The 22284-nt window shown below is 39.7% G+C and overlaps 1 protein-coding gene across 6 annotated transcripts in view; it reads left to right on the top strand.

Annotated features, from left to right (window-relative positions):
- HECW2 (HECT, C2 and WW domain containing E3 ubiquitin protein ligase 2) overlaps positions 1-22284 on the top strand; it is a 172333-nt gene that overhangs the window by 86551 nt on the left and 63498 nt on the right. For 5 of the 6 annotated variants that reach the window (XM_085066073.1, XM_085066072.1, XM_085066071.1 and 2 more), the window contains one exon: positions 12212-12319. In XM_085066073.1, coding sequence (XP_084922199.1) covers positions 12212-12319 — 108 coding nt within the window. Of the gene's footprint in view, positions 1-6052; positions 6424-12211; positions 12320-22284 lie in introns of those variants that run through there. The other variant, XM_085066077.1, reaches the window with a different exon arrangement.

Here is a 22284-nt window from a genome sequence, read left to right as displayed (position 1 = left end):
TCTTGTGCTTTCTTCTGAGTTGCGTATTTTTTGTTCAGTTCTAGAGAAGAAATATATTTACTGAACTTAGCCTTTTGACTGCATATATACAATTAAAGATTTTTTCTGCAATTTATTCAGAATTATTATATATACCTCATGAATCTATTTGGGCCTGTGGCTCTTTCATTGAAAGTTGTGACATGATTTGAGGATTAGAAGTGTGAGTCCTTGCTGAATGACACTGCTCTTGTGCTAATGGCTTCCTTTATTTTGATAGGTAAAGACAATGAAGTTACTTTTTGGGTGTTGTTGCTTGTGGTTCATTGGTGTTTGTAGGACCTGGAAGGTCTTGTTGGTCAAGATGTTGGACATAGAGTAGGTGACTGATCTGAAGTGACTGAGCTCATCCTTTGAGCTGTGTCAATATTTTCTTGCGTTTGTAAAATGTAAATATTTCTGCCAGTAACAGTTCTGTTAGAATATGAATGGGAAAAGAGCATATCAGGTAGATAATGCACCAGTGAATTCAGGACAGGTTTTGTAGAAGATAACTGCAGAAATGGAGGGATTTTTGTCACTTGAGTAAGTTAGAATGAGGTTTTAAAATGATTGCTGTGATGAGTAACTAGTTCTGTCTTTTCAGCAATTTTGAGGATCACCTGTCAGGTGATTTTTTTTAATTGATAGATTTATTAGCTTAAAGCCTGTGTTAATAAATGATAGTTTCTTATTATTTATCATCACCTCTCTTTTAGCATTAGAGGATGAAAAAGCAAAATAAGCATGATACTCGTAAAAAGTGTTTGAAAAATTTATGTGAATTTATAAAGTATTCACATATCATTACTAAGTTGTAGGGCAAGGGAAATAGGATGGCTGCTAATAATTAGACATGCAATGGCTCCTGTTAATTAGGGCAAGAAGTTTTGTAGTTTATTAGATAAGTAGACAAGCACTATCAGGTTTGATTCTTGCCTTAGCTACTGCTTAGGGAACCCCATCTTACCACTGGCTGGGTTTCAGCTAATAATGTACCATTGCTACTGTAAGACCTATATAAAACAGGGTAGCTGCTTCTGCTGGAGGAAAAAGGAAAAGGGAGCAGAAGGATGAACAAAAAAGGAAAGCAGGAAACTAGGCAACGTTCTGTGCAAACCTACAGATCAATAATAGCAAATATGCTTGTAATGAATTTTACTCTGCTTCATGGGTAGCCAATATGAAGGATACTGCAAAATGCTATCTGGAAATAAAGGTGAGATCTCAAGCCTAATGTTTCAGTAATAGACAGCTGCCAAGCACTTGTTTCCTATCTGATTTTAAAATTCCATAAATATAAACAGAACAAATGACACTTTGCAACGTTTTCAAAATACAGATTTAAAATAACATACATATGTTTTTGAAATCTCTTCTAGCTTGTTGTGCTTTTCCTACATGTGCATTGTAGTGATGTGTGTGGTGTTTAAAGGACAGATGTACATTTCATAATGATTCAAAATGGTGTTTAATGTTTAGATTTGCAAATAACAAAAAAAAGTAAAAAAAGGAATACAGTCATTGACTCTATTTTAAGTCCTCTCAGTTATGGCAATTTTGTTTGCTGACAGTTCCACAACAAAAGCCTCTTTTTGAGGTATAACTCAGTCAGAGAAGATCTACACGTGGAATAAAGTACACTTAAGGTTAGTTTATGAGCTAATAATGGCTCTCAAATGAGCCTATATTTTACTGAAATTAAGCCCAGAAGAGATCATTACATCATTCAGTATAATCTACTATGTATTACAGGCCACTCAGTGTTGTCCAAATTTCACCTCTCCTGAATATTCCCTCTCTCAGAAGATGAAAATGTGACCATTGCCAGAGAGCAGCAGCAGACTGAATGGTAATAATGTTCTGATTGCAGAGCAGGAATTGCTCCAAGTACATTTTGAGGCTGAGAAGGAGGGAAGAGGGATGGCCATAACCATATGGCCTTTCCTGAAGTGGTTGCCACTGTTTCCACTTGAGAAATGTTTGACCAGAAAAAAGCAAACACCAAGCAAAACTGCCAGTTTCTCTGGGATCTTGCTGCATTGGGTGTCTGCATACGTGACCAGATGCTTGCTGGTTAATAAAAAAACCAGCATGAAGGCCATAAAATAAATGGCCCCTCACTTTTTCTGCAGGCTGTGGGATTACATGTGATGAGTATCAAGACAGCTACACCAGGAAAAGCCTTCTCTGCAAGTGCAGCTGTGCTAGTAGCAAAATTGTGCTTTTGTTGGTAATGTTTATTTACCAACAGAATTTGCCGGGAGCAGGATAGGCTGTGTAGACAAGAGCACAGCTTTGCTGGTATCACATCTTCCACAGCAGGAAAACTTTGTGATATTTTTGAGTTTTTCTGGCAAAGATCTGTGATGGGAATGTGGTCACAGATAAAAGTGCATGCCCTTTATCCTTGGAAGCTGCAATCCTCGTCTGCGTGCGGCTAAAGCAAGATCAGCAGCTCATGTGCTGCCAGCAAACAAGTGCTTATCTGACGCCATATAAGGCTGTGGCTGAGGAGGAAAATGATGAAAAACATTCCACAATAAACTTGGACTGGCAGATTTAATATGGCACAGAAAAGCTTAGATACAATTTTTTTCTTTTTTACTTTTTTAATTTAGCTCTGACAGCATTTACCCCCACAATAACCTTTTAGTCGTAATTAGGAAAAAATGGCTTGTATTTATAGCTATTCTAAACAATCCTGTTCCAGAATAAACAGATTTTAGGATATTGGTGCACACAGGGTTTGTTGTTGTGGAGTTTGCTTTTGGGCTTTTTTTCCCTTTGGACTTGCTACTAAAAGCAAGAGAAACACCTTTAGTATACTGGAGTGTGGGAGTGTTGGGATGTGTTTGGGGGGCATGGTCGGGAACTGGATATAACAGTAAGGAGTGTATTGAGAAGGAATTATGGTTGTGAAGATGAGCTTCTATCTGAGTTGTAACAAGATGTCAGATGCAGTGAAGTGCTTAGGAAAAAAAAAAAGGAAATGATTCTACAGGTGAGAGACAGGCTTCTCTCTTCCTTAGTATGTTTTCTGCATCTTTGCTGTCCTCATTTCCTCTAATCTTTAAAATGCAATAGCCTGTAAATTATTGTAGTACCGTAGATTGTAGGTATAGTTCAACTTTGGTACCCATTGGTGGCCTAAATCTGAATTTCAAACTGTTCCCTGCCTGGTGGCCACTGCTTTTGTCAGTCTCCATCTTCTGCAGACATCACTTTCCCCAAACCACCAGCAGTACAGATGATTGTGAATTGACATGGGAGGTGGTGCAGCTTTTGCCTCAGCTGTGTGCTACTTCTGTCAGGAAGAGGTTGAAGCAACCCCCATGCTGAATTTCCCCCCACATACAGCTGGACCTCAGGAACTAAATGGTAGATGACTTACTAGCATTTTGCAAAAATGTTGGGAGTTTTCTGCAATATGATTGAGTGTCTAATCTTTGTCTAAGAGTGTGCAGTACCACCTATCTGAGTTTATCCAGTGTCATTCTTTCTCTAGCTTAATTTTTTGTCTAACATTTATGCCTTTCCTGTAGCAGCCAGTCTTTAGTAGTGCATTGCAGGAGCAGCCAAGCATTGTGTACGTGTGTAGTGCATGATGTGGTTTCCAGGTGAGCTAGGTCAGCTGGCAGATGGCTCATGATGCACAGGGCACTTGTGCTGTGGGGCTGGCACATGTGTGAAACCTGAACTGGAGATGGGAATGAAGTGCACATCGTTTATGAAGAAGGATTAGTAAGATTTTCAGGAAAGAGGTTAAGCTTGAGGTCATTTCCTTCCTCTTGTTACGCTTTTGAATTTCTGCCAGTGAGATGGGTGAAAGGATTTATTTTTGTCTTTGAATGCTTTGAATTTCAATGATGCCTTTACTTTGAATACAGAGAAGTGGAATTCCACTTTATTCCTGCCATTGTACTGTCACATGTCTGAAAAAATTACTTGTATTTCTTTTTTTCATTATCTTTGTGTCTTGCATTCTAGTTAACTAATCCTTTGAGCTGCTGCTGTGCCTTGAAAAATCACATTGTGTGAGGGCATATGGAGATGCTCTGATCCCCATGCTGAAGTGTTAGAGTACATAAAGAAGGAAACAAAATGTAGTGGTATAATTCTTGGAAAAGAAGGAAATGGCCAGTGTCAGAATATAGGCTGTGCATGGAAATGATAGCAAGGATTTTCCCATGTTAAGTTTTAATAGCAAAAAGGTTTCATGGTTTAATGTTTGGATGGGAGTGTATGGTACGGGTTCTGTGCTCTGCTTCTGCAGCTGAAGTAGGAGTGAAGTGTTAGAGAATCTGGTGTTATTCCTGACCATCCTGTCAGTCTCAACTAGAAGAATTAATAATAGCTCTTGCTGTGTAAAGCAATAGAGTTCAGTAACAGTCAGCAGCATATTAATTTATGTAGTGGGTCACGGGGGGCTCATGACGGAATGTGAGTAGAGCCTTTCTGCTTCTTGCCCACAGCTCAGAGGTAATCAGTGAAGGTACATGAACTTTAAATTTTGTTGTGCAACAGAAAAATTGCTGCTGTGCAGTGAGGAACGAACACCTCTTTGCTTTTTTGACCATGGGTCATGATACTAATTATCTGATTATAGATGATGATGATCCTTTGCTGCTAATATAGCAGGACTGTGCCTCCAGAAGGCTGAAGTCTGTGTCCAGGCTGGAGTTCAGAGTGTTGCCTGGCACCCTCTGGCAGTGCACAATTTCCTTCAGGAAGAGCTGCAACAGCAGCTTCTCTCCTGTGTGATGCTGTCAGAGCATCTGTTGTACCTTTTTCTGCCTCATTTCTGCTCTTGCTTTTCTCAAATGAAGATGTGTCTTGTATTTCCCTTACTTTCCAAGTTTTCCAAAGTGTCCTGAAGAGTAAAGAGAACTGTGAAAGTGGGATCTTGTAGCTGCTTAGGGAGCTTCTAACACTGGCCAATAATTTTGTTCTCAACATTTTTTGGGGTTGTGCTGTTGGTATTTGAGGGAGAAATGTTTCCAGCCATTTAGTGTGCAGCAGTGTGTTAGAGGTCTTTACAGTATTCTGATGTTCTTTCCCCTTCTGTCCTTGGAAGATACAATTCCCAGAGGTGCTCAAATAAAAAAGCAATACATTAGCTTTCATCTCTTCACTAGCAAAGGATCTATCTTAATTTCTTTGAATGGAAGCATTTTTTGAAAAATCTTTAAGCCAAATAAGAACAGATACTCCTGTAAGAGGTGGAAGGATTTTTTTACTGGGTTTATTTTTTTTTAATCTGAGTATTACTAGGAAAATCAAGATTTGCTTTGAGAGCCTGAACCTACTGCTCCACAAGTATGCAATTTCATGAAATGTGTGCTGTGAAAAATTCAATCTCAGACCACGGACCACATTGCAGATTCCTTCAGGTACCCTTTTTTTTCTTGAGGTACTAGGACTGCTTTGGCACAGTTTGGGTCCTTGCTACAGGCTGAAGGAATTTTAGGTCAGCTGCAGTTGTAGTTCTACCAGGAGGCCTTTGAGGAGTCAGAGCATCTGCGGGCATAGAGCCTTGTCCAAGCCCCTGCCCTGAGGTGGCATTTACCACCCTGAAAGAGGAGAGGTGGTAATGGAAGCTCTCTGCCACCTGCTTATCCTCCTGCCCAGGAGTGCCCTGTGCAGAGTTATCCTGGGTTTAATGCAGCTCCATCCCAGCCGGACATGGAGCAGTCGTGTCTTCTCTGCAATGACTGGATTTGTGGGAAGTCACGCGGGAGAGCGAAATACTGCGTAAACAAAAGCCAGCACTTCCAGTGAGCTCCTGCTGTGCTCGTTGCTGTGGCTGCCTTGCCATCATTTCTAGGATTTAATGATCCTCCTGTTTACATCAGCCTGCCCGTGCTGCGGGACTGTGGCCACGCTGAGGAATCCTCCCATGGACAAGGCAAGGAAGGAAGTGGAGGGAGGATGAGGCTTCGGCATCCTGTACCCTTCGGAGGGGAGTGGCTGCAAATAGCTGAGCTTGAAGGACGTAATACCTTATGAGTTTTAGCACAGGCTGTTTGAACCCAGATAAACCCTTGATTAAAGGAGAAGAGGCAGACGGTGGTGTGTAACTGCTCAAAACTGCCGTGGAGTTTGAGAACATCCTTCTGAAAGCCTTTCCTTCAAATGACAGGAGGAAGGGACAGGACAGACGTGTCTCGTGGAGCTGAGATTATGCAACAGTGCTAACCAGGGCTAAAGCCTCCAAATTTGAGCTGCACGGGCTGGGTCCAGAAGGCAACTTCTGTAGAAAACACTGGTTGTAATTGGGAATGAGGGTGCTGTTTTCAATATCCATCCTGTAAAACATTATTGATCTTTATTCTTCAGTTTGTTAATTGGGCTCTGATGGAGGAATGCAGTTTAGAATCCACAGCTATCCTTTGGAATGGCCAGGTAAGGCTGGAAGGTACAACTAAGTGTTGATCTTTTATTTCAGCAATGTATTGCTTACACTGGTGCTATCTTTCATGAGAAATATTTGGTTCTGCCAGATAACCTGGGTTCACAGGCTGAGATGGGGAATTCTGAAAATCACAGAACATAAGCTCTGTCTTAGTAGGTTAATTTTTGTGTGTGTGGTACTAACTGGTATGTTGTGTATTTTAAATGGGTTTACATAATGTGAGTTACTATAGTAACTGCTTGCAGTAGAATCTCTGCCTTGAACCTGTTAATTTCCTTATTGACTTTCTAGAAAAGGAGTGAAGTCTCAGGTGATAAAATTTATCTTCCCCTTAGAATGTGCTCTGATACAGTTTTCAATTGCTTTTAAGCATATTTTGGATATAAGGAAGAAATATATTTAGTTCATTTGTTCAGTAAACACTGTGCTACTTCTTTAGCAATCACCCATAGATTTTTATTTCTAGTATTTCTAGAATTAAAATTCTTAGAGGTTACTAAAGTAAAAATATTGCACAAAAGTTGGTGTTGCCAGCTTTCCCAGTCATTTGCACAATATCCACTGTAAGTATTCTTTGGAATGTTCTTGTTAGTCTTACATTTTGGTGACAGTCTGTTTTACTGCTTGAAAGTCTGTGCTCACACTGAAAAGCAGAGTGTAATTGCTGGCATTGGGATTGAGGTTTTTGGAAGTAATGCAGTGAAGTGCATGTAAATTAGATTTTTGTTCTACATTGGAAATGCCATCCTAGAGATCTCCTGATGGTTGGCTCAAAGTTAAGTTCAAAAATACTCTTCAATGCAAATTAACCACAAACCTGTTACTTTTAAAGACTGAGTGAAATGATGGAGTAAAATAGGTTGGGGATGACCCTTCTTGGTAGCATGTTTATGAGGGGAACTGCTGGCAGATTGACAGATCTCAGCCTGAGAGATGTAGATGTAGTCTTGCTATTCACCAGCCTTCCAGCTCCGCTGATCCACACTGTGAGAGAACACCTGGCAAGAGAAATACTAAGAGACTGATGCTTTAAAAGCTTAGTACTAACACCCCTCTTAATAAATGGATGCATCGCATGCACCATCTTCAGTGCCCAAGAATTTATTGAAATTAACCTGAACTGTGAAAGAGTTCAGCATACTGACAATATGAACTTAACTTAAAATTTTTAATTAAAACCGAAACAATACAAACACTTCAAAAGATTTTGTGTAAAGCATCTTCCAGAAAGGGATGAAAAATTGATGATTTGGATGTAAATCCCAAATGAGGATAAGAGAATTATGCAGGGATACAATGGTGTTACCAACGTGATTGATCTTTTCTGAGCTAAGCTGCATGGATTTTTCAAGTGCTGTGAGTTAGCGTACCCATATATGGTAGTGAAAGATGAAAATTGTTAAGTTGTGTATAATTAAAGCTGACAACCAGAATCTATTAACATCACCTTTGCTCTGGTATGAGCATCTTTATAAATGTGTTACGGTAAAGAGATCAGCGTGCAAAAGTTTGAACCTCTTAGATTGCTATAGCAACCTTTGCTTATTGCACAGGAAAAAAATTAAATCAGTGATGTTTCCACACCAGGAATTTGTGACTTCTATAATGTTTTGGTATTTTGAAGGGTAAAAGTAATTTGTATTTGTGGAAGCAACCCTTTTATCACAAAACCTAGCACTACTTACCACAGAAACTGGGGAGGAGTGCTGGTTTGCATGTGACTGGTGTGTGCACCGGGACTGTAAGGCTTGTTTCAGATAATTAATCGGTAGCAGTTCCTCTAATAAAAGCCTTATAAAAGGCTGTGTTTTATTTACTTATTTTTTTATTTATTGCTTTAAACTATGCAAGATGACTCTGTGAGGTGATGAATTTCAGGTGGTTTATCCTTTTATCCTAAGACAGAAATAGTGAAAGATACAGGACACAAAGAACAAAATGTGAACTCCTCCGAAGCCTCCTGACCTCTGATGTCAGATACTGGTTTAGCATGGCTTCCAACACTCCACAACATCCTCATGCAAAACTGGCCGTAGCAGAGGATAAAACAGATGATTGTGCAGCCAGACAGCCTGGAAAATTGGGCAAACAGGAGTAACCCCTGACACTGGGATGAGTAACCCCTGACACTGGGATGGGCTGGGGCTGACTGTGTGCAAATCAGCTTTGCAGAAAAAGACCTGGAGATCCTGGAGGACAAGTTGAGGAAGAGCCAACAGTGTGCCAGCGCAACTTTTCCTAATGCCAGGTTTGGCTGATTGTTTAGTAGTTAAACAAAGAAAACATTGTTACCCAGAACGTGTTTGCTTTGATTTCAAGGAGCATTACTCAGAGTGAAGTCCCACACAGTGATACATTTATTATTACTCACTTTTTGTTGTAGAACATTATCTCCTATACTCTGATTTGTACAGGCGTTGCAGCGCTGAGAAATTAAGTTCTGTCTATGTCTAAGAATTTAAGTATTAAGTATTTTATGTCTAAGAATTACTGAAGATAATCTGTGCGTCTTGCATTGTTTTATTTCTTTCAGAAGTGTAGGCTCATTGGATAAGATACTGATGCAGTAAGACAGTATTTTGTTGCATATTTTATGTTCTGGGAAGGGATATTTATATCTACTCTTTGGCCCAGATTCTGGAACAGCCGCCAGTTTCACAAACAGCAACAATTATGTGCTAAAAGGAGAATAGAACTGCTTAGAATTGAAGTTCCCTATGGAATATATATATATGGAGAGAGAGAGAGAGTGTGTGTGTGTGTGTGTGTGTGTGTGTGTGTGTGTGCGCATGTATGCACACATACATTCTACGTATGTTCTGGGAAGAGAAGAAATGAGGCAGTGATAATTCTGTTGCCTTTTGTGCTCTTAAACATTTCTTTTTTTGGGTCAGTATTTTTGTCAGTATTGTCTACTTCATTGTTTTCATGCTGTGCATTTTTTCCTGTTCAATTTCTCTTTTTAAAATCCATGAACTGATGTTTGAAGTTATTTTTCCGTATGAATTAGTAATGTTATTTTTCCCTTATGTGAATAACATCATAAAAGTAGAAAGAAACCCATCTGTTTCAGAAGAAAGTCAAAGTGACCAAAATAAATTCTGTAATTTGAGTCAATTGCTGACAGGCAGTGGTCTGTTAGCATTTTCCATCCCTCTGTCTCTATCACCTTCTGTTGCAGTGGCAGCATGCCTGTGGGCAGAGTATCAATGATTTAGTCTTCATTGCTGCAAAGGAGTCCCTTCCTTCATGAAAGGGCTGAAAATCCAAGCCCTTCCATAAATGTGGGATTTTATTAAATAAAGTGAAAGAAAGTGTTCTGCATTCTTGTAACTACCAGCTCAGAGTTTGAGGCTCAGTTCATGGAGGACTTTTTCTGAAACTCACTGATAGCCCTGTAAAAATTGCTGTTGACTTTGCTATGTGACTGATTTAAAATAGCAAAGAACAATTGCTTGTGCCCTATTGTTGGAAACCTCACCATTAAAGGCATGTTTCATTGCTTCAGACTTGGTTCATTTGTTGAACAAGTTAAGAATAAAAAAAAACCATCCTTATGGTTGTGATATCCCAAATATCCATCCTTCTGCTTAAAATTATGAACAGACTATTCTCCAGTTGATTAAATATAGAAATTCAGAACTAGAGCATGTTAGGTGAGATGTTTACTGTCAGGAATACGTCTTCCTTTACCTAGCTGAAATGAGAATGCTGAATAGTTTAAAACCCTGTGTTTCAGATAACTGGAATTTTTAAAGAATCTGCCCGCTTTTGGTAGTGATGTTTTGGATAACCAAGTTTGTATGGTGGACCAAAACAGTCACTAGTGTTGGATTGCTGGAAGTTAAGCTGTATATTATGGCTTCCCAGCATTCTGTCTGGAAGAAAATAGCGGGGCCTTGGGATAGGAAGGCACAATAAAAAAGTAAATTAATTAACAGTGTATTCTTTTTGTTAGTGTGTCATTGCAAACCACGTACAGAATTTTTTTAAAGACCTGTGGGATGATTTACAGGCTGTACATTCAGCGTTCCTCTTTATATGGCTTTGAAAAAAAACGCCAACAAAACAGTGGTTAGATACAGCTTTGTTTACTCTGAGAGTTTTTTACTGTAATGAAGAAGAAATATGTGCAGTTTAAGATTCTACTGCCTGTGTGCCTGACTTCCTGGTATATGATATACAGTTTGTATCTTGTCATGTTGATTCTGCACGAGAAGTTAAGCCTGAGGGTATTACAAGCTTAAGGATCACAGGTGCTAGGAGAACTCTCCTGTCCCTTCTCCTTGTAATTGAGATAATTGTGAAACTGTTCTGGACTTGTCATGATATTGAGGTGTTGAGACCGCAGCTTTCTAAAAATTCTCAAAGTCACCCATGGCTGGAAGCATAAAAATGTCAGTAGCTTGCTATGACCACTTCTTGATTCTCTAGAGTTCTTCTAGGTTTTGGGCAGTGTGTAAGTTTTCTTGAGCAACCACAAAAGTCCAGTGTGTTTCTCGTAATGTCAATGTGTCAGTTTGGTGGGGTGAGATGTACAGACTGCACTAATCATGATTCAGTGGGGTTATATTTCATGTGTACACTGAGATGAGAAGTCAGAATGAAGAGAAGCTTAAGTGTGAATTTATATTCTTTAAGATAAAGAAAGCTGCATTGTTTAGTATTATTTCATAAATAGTATATGGATATGTAAAATGTAGGTGACAGTTCTATAATCTTATGTGGGAGTTCCTAACAAAGTACAAAGGACTGTGCTTGAATGGATATGAGATTCAGGGACAAAGCCACAGTAGACTAGCTTCTCAGTGAAGTCTTTTTAACATTGCAGAATGCACTCAAATGTATATAATAAAACAGGATCGGTTTTTTTTCTAAGTAAGACTAAAGAATATACAGCACCACTGGAAAGAATTAGGATGTTGTATTTGACGTCATAGGTGTAGTTCTTGTCTAGTCTAGTTAAGAAACAGCCACTGAAATGCACTGGTAAAATGTTACGATGCATACTTCCAAAGAACTTCCTGTGGAAGAGAGTTAAATTGGATTTATGTCAGCTTTGTCTGTGTCATAACTAACCTTTGTGCCCTTTCAAACAGCTTCTTATGTTTCTGTTTTTCTTTCATTCATACAGTGTTCTGGCTGTCTGAATATGGGCTGGAAAATAAAAAAAAAGCCCTAAGGCCTGTGTTTGTTAGGACAAAAATCTTAATTTGAGGAGGGCTGATACTGATATTGCTAAGCTGCTCTGCAGATACTATTTGCTTTGAATGTTTTTTTTTAATGTATTTTACTGAGCCTCTCATTTCTAGCTCTGGCTTGTTGACAATTTTGCACTTTGGGGTTCTAACTGGCTACCTCTAGTTACAATTCTGTGCTTCCTAGCTAGGGAATGAATGCTAGATTTTGACAATACAGAGCAAGACCAGTGTGTAAAGTGGTGTGGTAACTCTGTCTTGGAAGTTCAGCTATGAACTTCCAATAGCCCCTCTGTTAGATATGGGAAGTTTTGGAGTTTAATACTGTACCTTGGCAGGTCACCTCTTACAGGAAACCATATATTTACTTTGGCCATGAATCTGTCTGCTCACTCTGCATAAACTGATCTATCAAGCATAAAAGAGAAGCTATTTATCTTTTGCCAGTTAATTTGATTTCTTTGTTTTTTAATTTAATATGAGTAATTTTTTGTATCTGGGCCTCTTGAAACAGAAAGCCAAGAAAATTTCTATTTTAAATGCTACTTGCTGAAATTATTTTTTTTCCTTCCTCTTTCAGATGAGAACTCTCCAGCGAATTTCTGGGATTCCAAGAATCGGGGAGTGACTGGCACACAAAAAGGACAAATTGTATGGCGAATTGAACCTGGCCCCTATTTTATGGAATGTGAGTACCTATTTATGCAGTGCATATTCAAAGGCATTTGATATCCATTTCATCAGTCCCTCTGATAAACCAAGGGAATTGATTGTGTTGCTCTAAGGGGGAGCATTTTCCAGTGTGTTTGCTGGACATTATAAAATGGAGTTGAGCTTAGATGTACATTTGTATTCTAGTGGTCTTCTTAGACATCACATTTCAGTTTAAGGGAGGAAGGAATTGCCTTGTGCGGTGTGCCATAATATATACACATTGAAACACGAAGTCCCTTCCCACACAAGTTCCACATTTCAGCTGCACAAACATTAATGGTAACTGTGTGTGAAGGAAAAGGTAGTAAGCTAATAGTAAGTAATGCTCACTGATGTTTGTTAGTGTGAAGTTGGATTTGACTCTAGGAAGTGCCAACGTCCTGTTTAGTTGCATCAGGATTTCTCAGCTGAAGATTTGTTGCACTGGAAAATCCACTGGGCAGTTTGGAAATACTGAGAAGTCTCTATGTGACTGAAATAAAAAGCCTTCAGTTGAACTCTGTAAGGACTGTTGGTAGCCAAGCTTCAAATCAAAGAGCTACACCACTCCCTCACATGACCAGGATTCCTAGGAAGCCAAGCTACTCTGCTGTGGGCTGGGGTTTCTTTCTTCCTTTTTTTTCCTTGCGTTTTGAGGAAACCCTGCTATCTTACCATATGAAGCATATGATCCCTAAAGAAATTGAGGTTCTAATCATAGGATGTTGTATCAGAGCTTTCGGGAAACTCTGATGTGCCAAGCATCAAAGTGGCAATCAGTCCTAGAAAAGCTCTGAGTTGCTCTACCACCTGTTTAGCCTCACAGCAATGAATCCTCTTTGATAAGTTAAAAAAAATAAAAATACTCCCACTCGTTACTTTGTGGCTGTGAAGTAAAGCACTGCAGTGCTACTAACTGTAGGTCTTGGCAGAAAATTTTATTCTAATTAACTGATAGAACAGTAATACATGTATTTCAAGAGGTGTTGTATACCCTGTACTAAGAATAAATATTAAAGCTTCCTATTTCTAGAACTCATCATTGAATCTTGCCAAGTTGCCCTATGTGTTACACAACACACTTCTCCAAAAAAAAAAAAAAAAAAAAAAGGATAAAATTAAATTCCATTTCAGGAGTACATTACATTGCAATGATTGAACTGAAGATATTGCTTAAGAAAATAATAAAGATAATTAACTTCCCTGGTGCCAAAGACACTGGTATATTAAAGCAGATTAAAATGTCTGTTAGTAAAATTCATTGCCTCATCCTTCTTGTACATGTACTCCATTGGTATTGTTGCCAATATGGGCAGTTTGACTTCAAGGATGTTTGTGTCTTTTAGCTGGTTATGTGTTGCTCCACAGTGTATAGAGATGAGGCTCTTGAATAACATTTCCAGTTCATGTGAGTAAAACCTAAACTAGTGCTTCAAGAACTACTAGTTTGGACTTAAAATCAGCTGCAGCTGACTTGGCACTTTGCAACTAACTGCACATCACAATCAGCTGAAAGAAAGTGCTGGATGTGTATTCTTTGGCCATGGTTAGCTTCACTAATAAGCAGCATTGCTGCCATACAATGAATAAGAGACAAGCAATTGTGCAGCAGCTGAGAACTGTAAAAAGGAATGTTTATGAGCATATGTTGCTATAGCACATAGTATGGTAGATAAATATGTCACCAGTGACGCTTTTGTTTCTAGTGAGAGGCCAAAAACTGCACTGAACACTTAACTGAATTTCTGATTCCCCTTTTTAAACGAGAGGGCTCCACAGATCTGTGACCATGTTTGCTCAGCAAGGCTTTTCCTTGTAGCTTATAGGTGGTGAAGTAACATTGATGCAACTACAGGCAGCTGCTCTTTCCTTTTTCTTTTTCATTCCTCAGCTCACTAAACCACAGCACAGGCAAACGCAGCAGGTGGCTGCGCACTTCAGGTACAACCGCGGTGTCACTGCGGTGCAGCGCCAGCCTGGCTGTGGGAAGAGCTGTGCTGTCGGGGTTCTCACCACGCCCTGCAGGCCTGTCAGTGCCCAGCCTGTGCCAGCCACAGAGACAAACATAGCTCCCCTGTTAGCCTCTTTCTTCTGTTGTGATGCAGATATGATTTGTCTCTCAGTATAGCACTGCATGTGATGCTGCTGTCATAGCAAGAGGGAGAGACAAACAAAGTCTAACATTACCACTAAGCATATGTTAGGTTATTAAATTTAAGGTATTTCTGATGCTTTAGTCCACCATTATTTTCCAAGTTTGGGAGAGAGCTCTCCAGTTGCAGATTTCTTATGTTTAGAAATTTCTTTGCTGAGAGGCAGAATATATGAGATACAGGTTGTGGTACGTGGGGTTTATGATATTTACTTCTTTCAGTAATGACATGCAGCAGACCATTAGCAACATCACTGAATTTTTAAAGCAGCAGATGCATAAGGGCCAACAATGTCTGGAAGACTAACATGAACAAAATGTGTAAATGAATCAATCTAAACTCATTTGGAGACTAGCCACAGCATAGGAATACTGCTTGCATCCAGTCTGCTCTCAACTGGGACCAACACTTGATCTTAAGTGTGGTTTTTATTGAAAACTTTCAAGGGCACAGATTTTGCAGATGCTGTAGGTAACCTTTTCTAGTGCTGCAGTATTGTTCCACCTAAAAAGATTTCTCTGGCATCCAGTATGAATGGCTATAGCTTAAATTTGGGGCCATTTCCCCTTTTAAAATCTCTGATAGAACCGGAAAGAGTAGAGATGGTAACGTTTGTCTTGCCTTAACCTCCTTTTCACCAGACTAAACAAGGCCAGCACCTTTAGCCACTTCTCATTAAGTCACATTTTCGCTACTCCAGCCATCTTTGTAGTCTTTGCTCTCCCTTTACTCCAAGCTCTTGAACCTCTAGACCTAAAACTAGACACCATATTCCTCACCAGTACCAAGCAGAGGGGGACAGTACTTAATTGCTGCCACCTATATACTGTGATACCTATATGATTGCAGGTTCCCCATTCTCCCTGTACAGAAGGAGAGGAAGGGAATGTTTTCTGCTAGCCTGAGGAGCATTGAACCTGCTTTGGCAATGACTGATGATGCTTGTTAATAGAGTTATGCTAAGTAACTACAATAATCCTTTGGCATTTGCAGTCAAAATTGGCCTAAAGTTGTCTTTTTGGCAAGAAAAGAAATGTAAGTTACTAATGTTGGATAATGAATTGTGATCAGTCAGGGTGCACAGTGTGCGCTTGCACCCAATATTTTGGATGTGGGTTGTCCCTGGCAGTGTCAGAGCCTAAGGACATTGTGTATCTTTTCACCACTAACATCTCTGGAGGGTGAAGTCAGAGAATTATAGCATTGCTAACAAGCCATATGCAAACAAATCTCATGCAGAAGGAGTATTTCCATTTTAATTGCATTAATGTTAATCAGTGGGAGTCAGCTGGGTTAGGCCTCAGACTCCTTCTGCAAAGAGAGCTGTATCTTTTAAGGAAAACATCTTCTGCCTTAATTTGGGGAGCTGTTTTTCCATGAGCATAATTGTAAAATTATTTATAGTTTCACCAAGGTCTCTCAAATTTATGCTTATGTTTAAAGGTAGGCTTGGAAAAGCCTTATTCTGAATTTCACATTACTGTGCGTCTGCAGTCTTGTAACTCAGTGTTAGGATCATTTAATTTATTCCTCTTAACAATCCCTCCCTAGGGATTCAATATCTCCTATTTTTCCAAGAAAATAACAGGTAAAGGCATAGTTTACCATCTGCTCTATTCAGATCAAGCAACCTGCAGAAAAGAGGGGAGAGTCTCATCTTCATACTAAAAACAGGCTTTAATTCCCCTCAAAGCATCCAAAATTAGCAAAACAAGGATGATCAAAGAAAACTCTACTTGCCTCAGACAAAAATCAACACAAAAATTCTGTAGGCTCTACCCTGGAAAGGAGAATCAAAGGAATCAACAGTGAAATAAGGAGAAATGAACGTAATGTATTCCAGAAAAACACGCAGCCTCTGAGGGCAGTGGCTGAGGAAGGGGAGGGACGAAATATTATGCAGAGGAGAAAGAAAATATTTGCAAAATACCAAGTCCAGCTCACCATGGTGGCTCTGAACTTCAGAGCCAGCCAGTACAGAGGCAGGTGTTCTTCTTGCTTTTCCCTGGGGAAGGAGCAAAAGTGCTTTGTAGGCATGAAAGGGAACTCAGTCATTTTAGACATTCAAGAAGGTGAATCTGAGGATCAATATGCCTGATACGCTGTTTCCTCACATAGTAGAGGTGGCTTTCAAACATCCTGCTCTGAGGCTTGCTAAAATGTGAGGAAAGGAAAACAATGACTCAGTAGATGGCTCCCTCAATTTTTTTTGGCTGTGTAAACTACAGAAGGATTGCTAAACCTAGCTCTACAATTTGCATCCTTCTCCTGTGAAAGGAAACAAGTTCAAGGAGTATTATCTTAAAAAGGTGGCAGTAGTGGGAAAGTGCAGCACAGCTTTTAGATTTGGTATGGTCATGTGGGATTTAGCACGGCATCAGACTGTTCAGGTCCCTAAGTACATCAGGACCTTTACTCTCTGGTGCAAGAGAGGTTTCAATTGCCCCAGAAATGATTTCAGATGGCAAGTGTTTCTCTGGGTATAGCAGTCTGTGAGTTTGGGATGGAAGGGGCTCCCCTTGGGGCATTGTGCTGGAAACAGAGATGATGGTGATGGAATTCCTTATGAAGTACAAGCTAGCAGAAGGATAAAGGGAAATGATCCATAGGAAGGCTGGTGATAGAAAAAATATGGGAGAGGAAGCTTGAGATTTGTTTAGGACTAGTTGATAACAGCTGCTGCGCATTCATAATCTGCAGCTTCTAAGTCAGTTTTCTGCAATACAGGGAAGAACAGATCATGTTGGAGATGCCATGGGAGGGAGATGCAGTATGGTACAGTCACTGCCATGCAGCAGGTAACTGGTACTTATGCACTTCCTTATGCAACGTGCCCAGAAGTTAAAAGCTGTACATGTCTAGCAGGTAAAACAGGGGAATGGTCACCGTTCATCACTGTGGATGCTTGTGTGCTCACACTTGATTCTCTGCCATGGTCCTGCCTGGTTTATTAGTATGGGCTTAGGCTGAGAGCCTGCTTTGAGACTGTATTGGCCTTGTATTTATAAATTATAGTCTTGGTCCTGTGAGTATTAATTAAGTGTCCACAAGAAGCACCTTCACCTACTTTACTTGTCTTTGTTGTTTATACCATTTGATGTCGTAGTCATTACTGTCAGTAAAATAGAAATATATTGATTTGCATATATTTTCTTTACCAGTGCTATGGCTTTATGTCTTGAGCAGTAATCCATAGTGGCAGCTGTTGGGATTCATCCAGAGACTGCCAGTCTTGTCACATCAATAATTTCCAAATCCCCCCTGGGATGTTTGTGGCTAAATCACTTCTGGTGCCACACTGCGATACTTGGATGCAGTGACTGCACAGATGCTCTGTATTTTGAACTAAAATCTCATGTTTGTGGCATAGAATCACAGTATAGTTTGTGTTGGAAGGGACCATTAAAGGTCTCTAGTCCAACCCCCCTGCAATGAGCAGGGACATCTTCAATAGGTCAGGTTGCTCAGAGCCCTGTCCAACCTGATCTTGAGTGTTTCTAGGGATTGGGCACCTACCACCTCTCTGGACAACCTATGCCAGCATTTCACCACCCTCACTGTATAAAGTTTCATCCTTATATCTGGTCTGAATCTACCCTATTTTAGTTTAAAACCATTACCCATTGTTCTATTGCAACAGTCCCTGCTAAAAACATTGTGCCTGTCTTTTTGATAAGCTCCCTTCAAGTAGTGAAAGGCTGCAATGAGTTCTCCTCAGAGCTTTTTCTTCAGGCTGAGCAAACCAAACTTTCTTAGCCTGTCTTCATGGGAGAGGTGCTCCATTCCTCTAATCTCTTGGTGGCCTCTTCTGGACTCACTCTGCCAGGTCCCTGTCCTTCCTGGGGCCCCCGGAGCTGGAAGCAGTGTTCCAGGTGGGTTCTCAGAGGGGCAGAATCCCCTCTCTTGCCTTGCTGCCCATGGTGCTTTGGATGCAGCCCAGGACACATTTGGCTTTCTGGGCTGTGAGTGCTCATTGCTGGGTCATGGCCAGCCTGTCCTCTACCAGCTCCTGCAAGTCCTTCTCACCAGGGCTACTCTCGATCTGTTCATCCCTCATGAGTAAAAGCATGAGTAGACTATGAGATATATTCAGAAAACATGGTAATATATGAGTTTGCATTGCACTGGTGTCATGTTAAAAGTGAGGTTTTATGTGGAGTTCTTGGTATTCAGTCCCTATTGCCACGAAATTATAACTTTTGCAAAAATAGTGTCTTAAGACTGAAATTGCCATGAGTTGGAGCTAGCAGAGCAGACTCCCAGCTCTTTTTGTTAAAAGCTGAGAGATACTGAAGTGAAAAAAACACCAGTTTAATAATTGAACTTTATATACTTCCAGCTTTTAAGGGCTGCTTGTAACTAGAGGTATGAACAGAGTTTAGTTTTTGTAATGGTTTTGACCATAATGGTCAATGTTAATGAATGTTCTGTGAGTGTAATTCATTACTTGTATCCAATCTTTATGTTTTTACCACTTAAATTCTGTAAAGGTCATGGTTTTCTCACATGGAATTGTTCTGAGCTTGGAACCTTCATCTATGCAGTGCCCTGCAACCAGCGCCCTTTCAGTGGTCTGTCTGGGGACTCATGGTTATTGTCCCTACTTTATTTATAGACATATTCACTGAGTTAGAAATACTTCTGTTATTCTTCTGCTGTTTTTTAATGTTGTCTCTTAACAGCTATTTTTGAGCATCACAAATAAGTGAAACAGGATCAAGTCTTGTATTTTTTATATTTGCAGCAGGCTTTGTTGACTTCCTTAAGCACATAATACCTCCGGTGTTTTGTTTTAAAGGTTAGATTATAATTAAATACTTTGCCAAACTGGAGCATAATAGTCAGTGCTCATGGCTGCAAATAAGAATCTCTGAGTGACAGCAAAGTGAGTGGGGCTGGCAGGGATAGGGAGGCTCTGTTACCTCAACAACCATTTGCCCACCTTTCCTTTGAAGCAGGTTAGATGGAAAGACCACAGGGACATAAGCATTTTCTGTTATTGATCCTACTTTATCTAAGAAGCTTTCTGTAAGTCTGTTTGAGTCACTTTGTAGGTGGTTTTCCTAGTGTTCCTGTAAAATAAATTCTGTGATACACCTGCTGAGAGAGATTGCAAGTACCTGGGGGCTGCCAGCTTTGGCTCTCGCACTCTGCTGCTGTGTTTGCTACTGCCCAGTGGGAAGTAATCGAAAATGCACATGCTGAAAGTGATGCAGAGAAGAGAATGCTAAATGTCCAAACAGAAACGTTGAGTTCACTGAACTATCATGCTGCGGAAAAGTTAAAATGGCAGTACATGCAGCACTGCTAAATTTCTGCAGTTGTCTATCAGGTTCAGACAGGAAAAAAATAGGATTTAACACAGTTGCTTTTCCATGGATTGCATCTCCCTTTATAGCTTTGTAAAGCGTGAATGTGAGTGACTTCATTTGTTCTACTTTTCTTAAATAAGTTTTGCAGAACATGCTCTCATATTTTTCCAATGAGTTAATGTGATGTCAGCTTTTTCCTCGTTGAGTGTTGGAGGACATATGTTTCTATCTGCAGAGAGCCATGGATTCAGCCCAAGTACCTTCTGGGCACTCAGCTGCAGTGTCCAGGAAGTTTTAGCTGCTGTGCAGGTTCCATACAGTGAACCAGGAGCACTGTTTTGCTCCACAGACTATTGTAACCCAGCTAGGACTTGACTTGTTTTTTTGAGGTGTGTCTGCCCATCCCTTCTCAATGGAGGTGATTCCACCTCTAATATCGGTGTTTTGTGTGGCTGGGGTCTGTCTGGGGCAATCTGCTCTTACAGCAAACACACTTCTTTCATGCATTATCAGTCTCCTGGAAACAACGCATTCTCCTAGGATTATGCTCATGTATTTATGTATTCTTAGTATCTTTCTTTCGTAAAGCATTCTTTTCATGGCCAAGGTAAAGTATTAAAGGCAGTTAAAAAAGTAGTTTGTGATGAACTTTGGAGAATTAATGATATTTTAAACCCAAGCTATTATTTAGTGTAAGCTGATACCTTTATTATTGAAGAGGCAAAAGTGTATGGTCCATAGAGGGAACAGCACTATAATTTCATGCAGGTGTTCTTTTGAAATTCAAATGTCAATGTTTGAATCCCTGAAAACTTTACTGATTCCAACATTTTTATGTAATGGACCTGAGCTATAAGGCTATGGTTATGAAATGGTAACTATTAGCTTTAAAAGAAAGGGATTGTGGTTTCACAGAGTGTTCCAATTAATTAACATATATATAACTTTTTATATGGCCATGTGATAACTTTGAAAGAATCACAGATTCCCCCAATTTAATTTCTGGCTTATTTTTAAATAAAGAAGGAATTTATTGTGGTCTTTATGGTGTCTGGAGGAATGTCAATTACAACAGGGCATGTGTAGTATCAAGAATACAGTAATTTTTTCCATGAATGAAAATTCTTTTGTGTTCTGAAACATCTTATTTTCTTTAATGATACAGGAACTGGTCCTGTGGTCGGGTACAGATGTCTCTCCTTTGCTGGGTTTACTACTATTGACATTTTTGTTAGGGATCACATGCAAAGCAGTCAGTCTCATTAACCTGTTGAGGAAGAAAAAATAGGAGAGAAAAAAGTGAAGTGCCAGTTTTCGCCTGAAGGGAACACATAAAATCAAGGTGGCAGGAGCAATGAAAGAAACTGGGAAAACTCTGTAGGTGACATATGCTAATGTGTATTTAGAGTGTGGAATAGTTCAGAGGAAACCTGTTTGTTAATATGGTATTGAACTCAGCTCTCAAAATATGGAAGTCCTGTTTGCAGATAAATGAATTTACTGTTTCTGAAGAAGTCTGAATTTATGGGGCCTTAGAACACACCTCAGCACACCACCTATAACTGTCAGAAACAGCCACAGATACTTATTTTCAATGTATCTAAAGCTCAGGAATCCATCAGTCATCAAGTAAAACTCTTCTAATCAAGATTTTTTTTCTGGTAACTCAGTACAAGGCATGTCAAAAAGCTAGATCCTGAGCTGCTTTGAACTGACAGGGTTCCTCTGAGATTTCTTCTTCTGTTAACATTAACTGCAGTTTCTAACATTATTAGCCAAGGAAAAAAAAACCAGCACTTAGGTGTCTCTTGTGCTACGAAGTGTTTGTATTGTTGCTGTGTATAAGATCCAGTCTTGCAAATGCACGTTCATTTTGACAACATCTGCTTGCATGTGGTGGGTAGCTCATTTTTCAATTTTGTGCTGAATTTCAAGCTCAGCTTCTCTTGTATTAATCCCATTGATACAATGCTAACAGCAGATCTGCGATTCCTCTAAATGCATGTGTGAATACACTGTGGTGTAAAACCCAAACTGAATCAGTGCTGCTTCTGTTGGCAAGTGGGAGAAAAAGTCTCCATGCCATGCTTTTAAGTGCTCTGCTTTTTCTAAGGATTTCTAGCAGTTAGTCCTGAAGTTTGATGTTGGGTGTTTGTTTTTGTTTGTTTTTGTTTTTTTTTTTAGTGTACCTGAAAGAGATTGTCAGATCTATTTCTCGAATCAGGCATTGTTCTATCACCAGCCATATACAGGTACTGAAAAGTACTGTATGCTCACAGAAGTCACTGAGAGAAAGAAATACAATGATGCAAAACTCATAGCATTGCATTTCAGCCTTTAGATAAATGTACCTGTCAATGTAATGAGAGTATTTGTCCACCATCACATTATGGATGTCTGTGGATAGAACCAGCAGCTGGTAACCTTTCCACTGCTAGATTCTGTTCAAAAGTGATGAATTGAGAGGAGATTGTCTGTGACAACTGACTGGATAA

Source organism: Lichenostomus cassidix, chromosome 7 (assembly GCF_008360975.1).
Source record: "Lichenostomus cassidix isolate B80296 chromosome 7, HeHo_3.0, whole genome shotgun sequence".
NCBI classification, from domain to species: Eukaryota; Metazoa; Chordata; class Aves; order Passeriformes; family Meliphagidae; genus Lichenostomus; species Lichenostomus cassidix.
The sequence above is the reverse complement of the archived record's forward strand: the minus strand, read 5'-3'. Positions and strand labels throughout refer to the sequence as shown.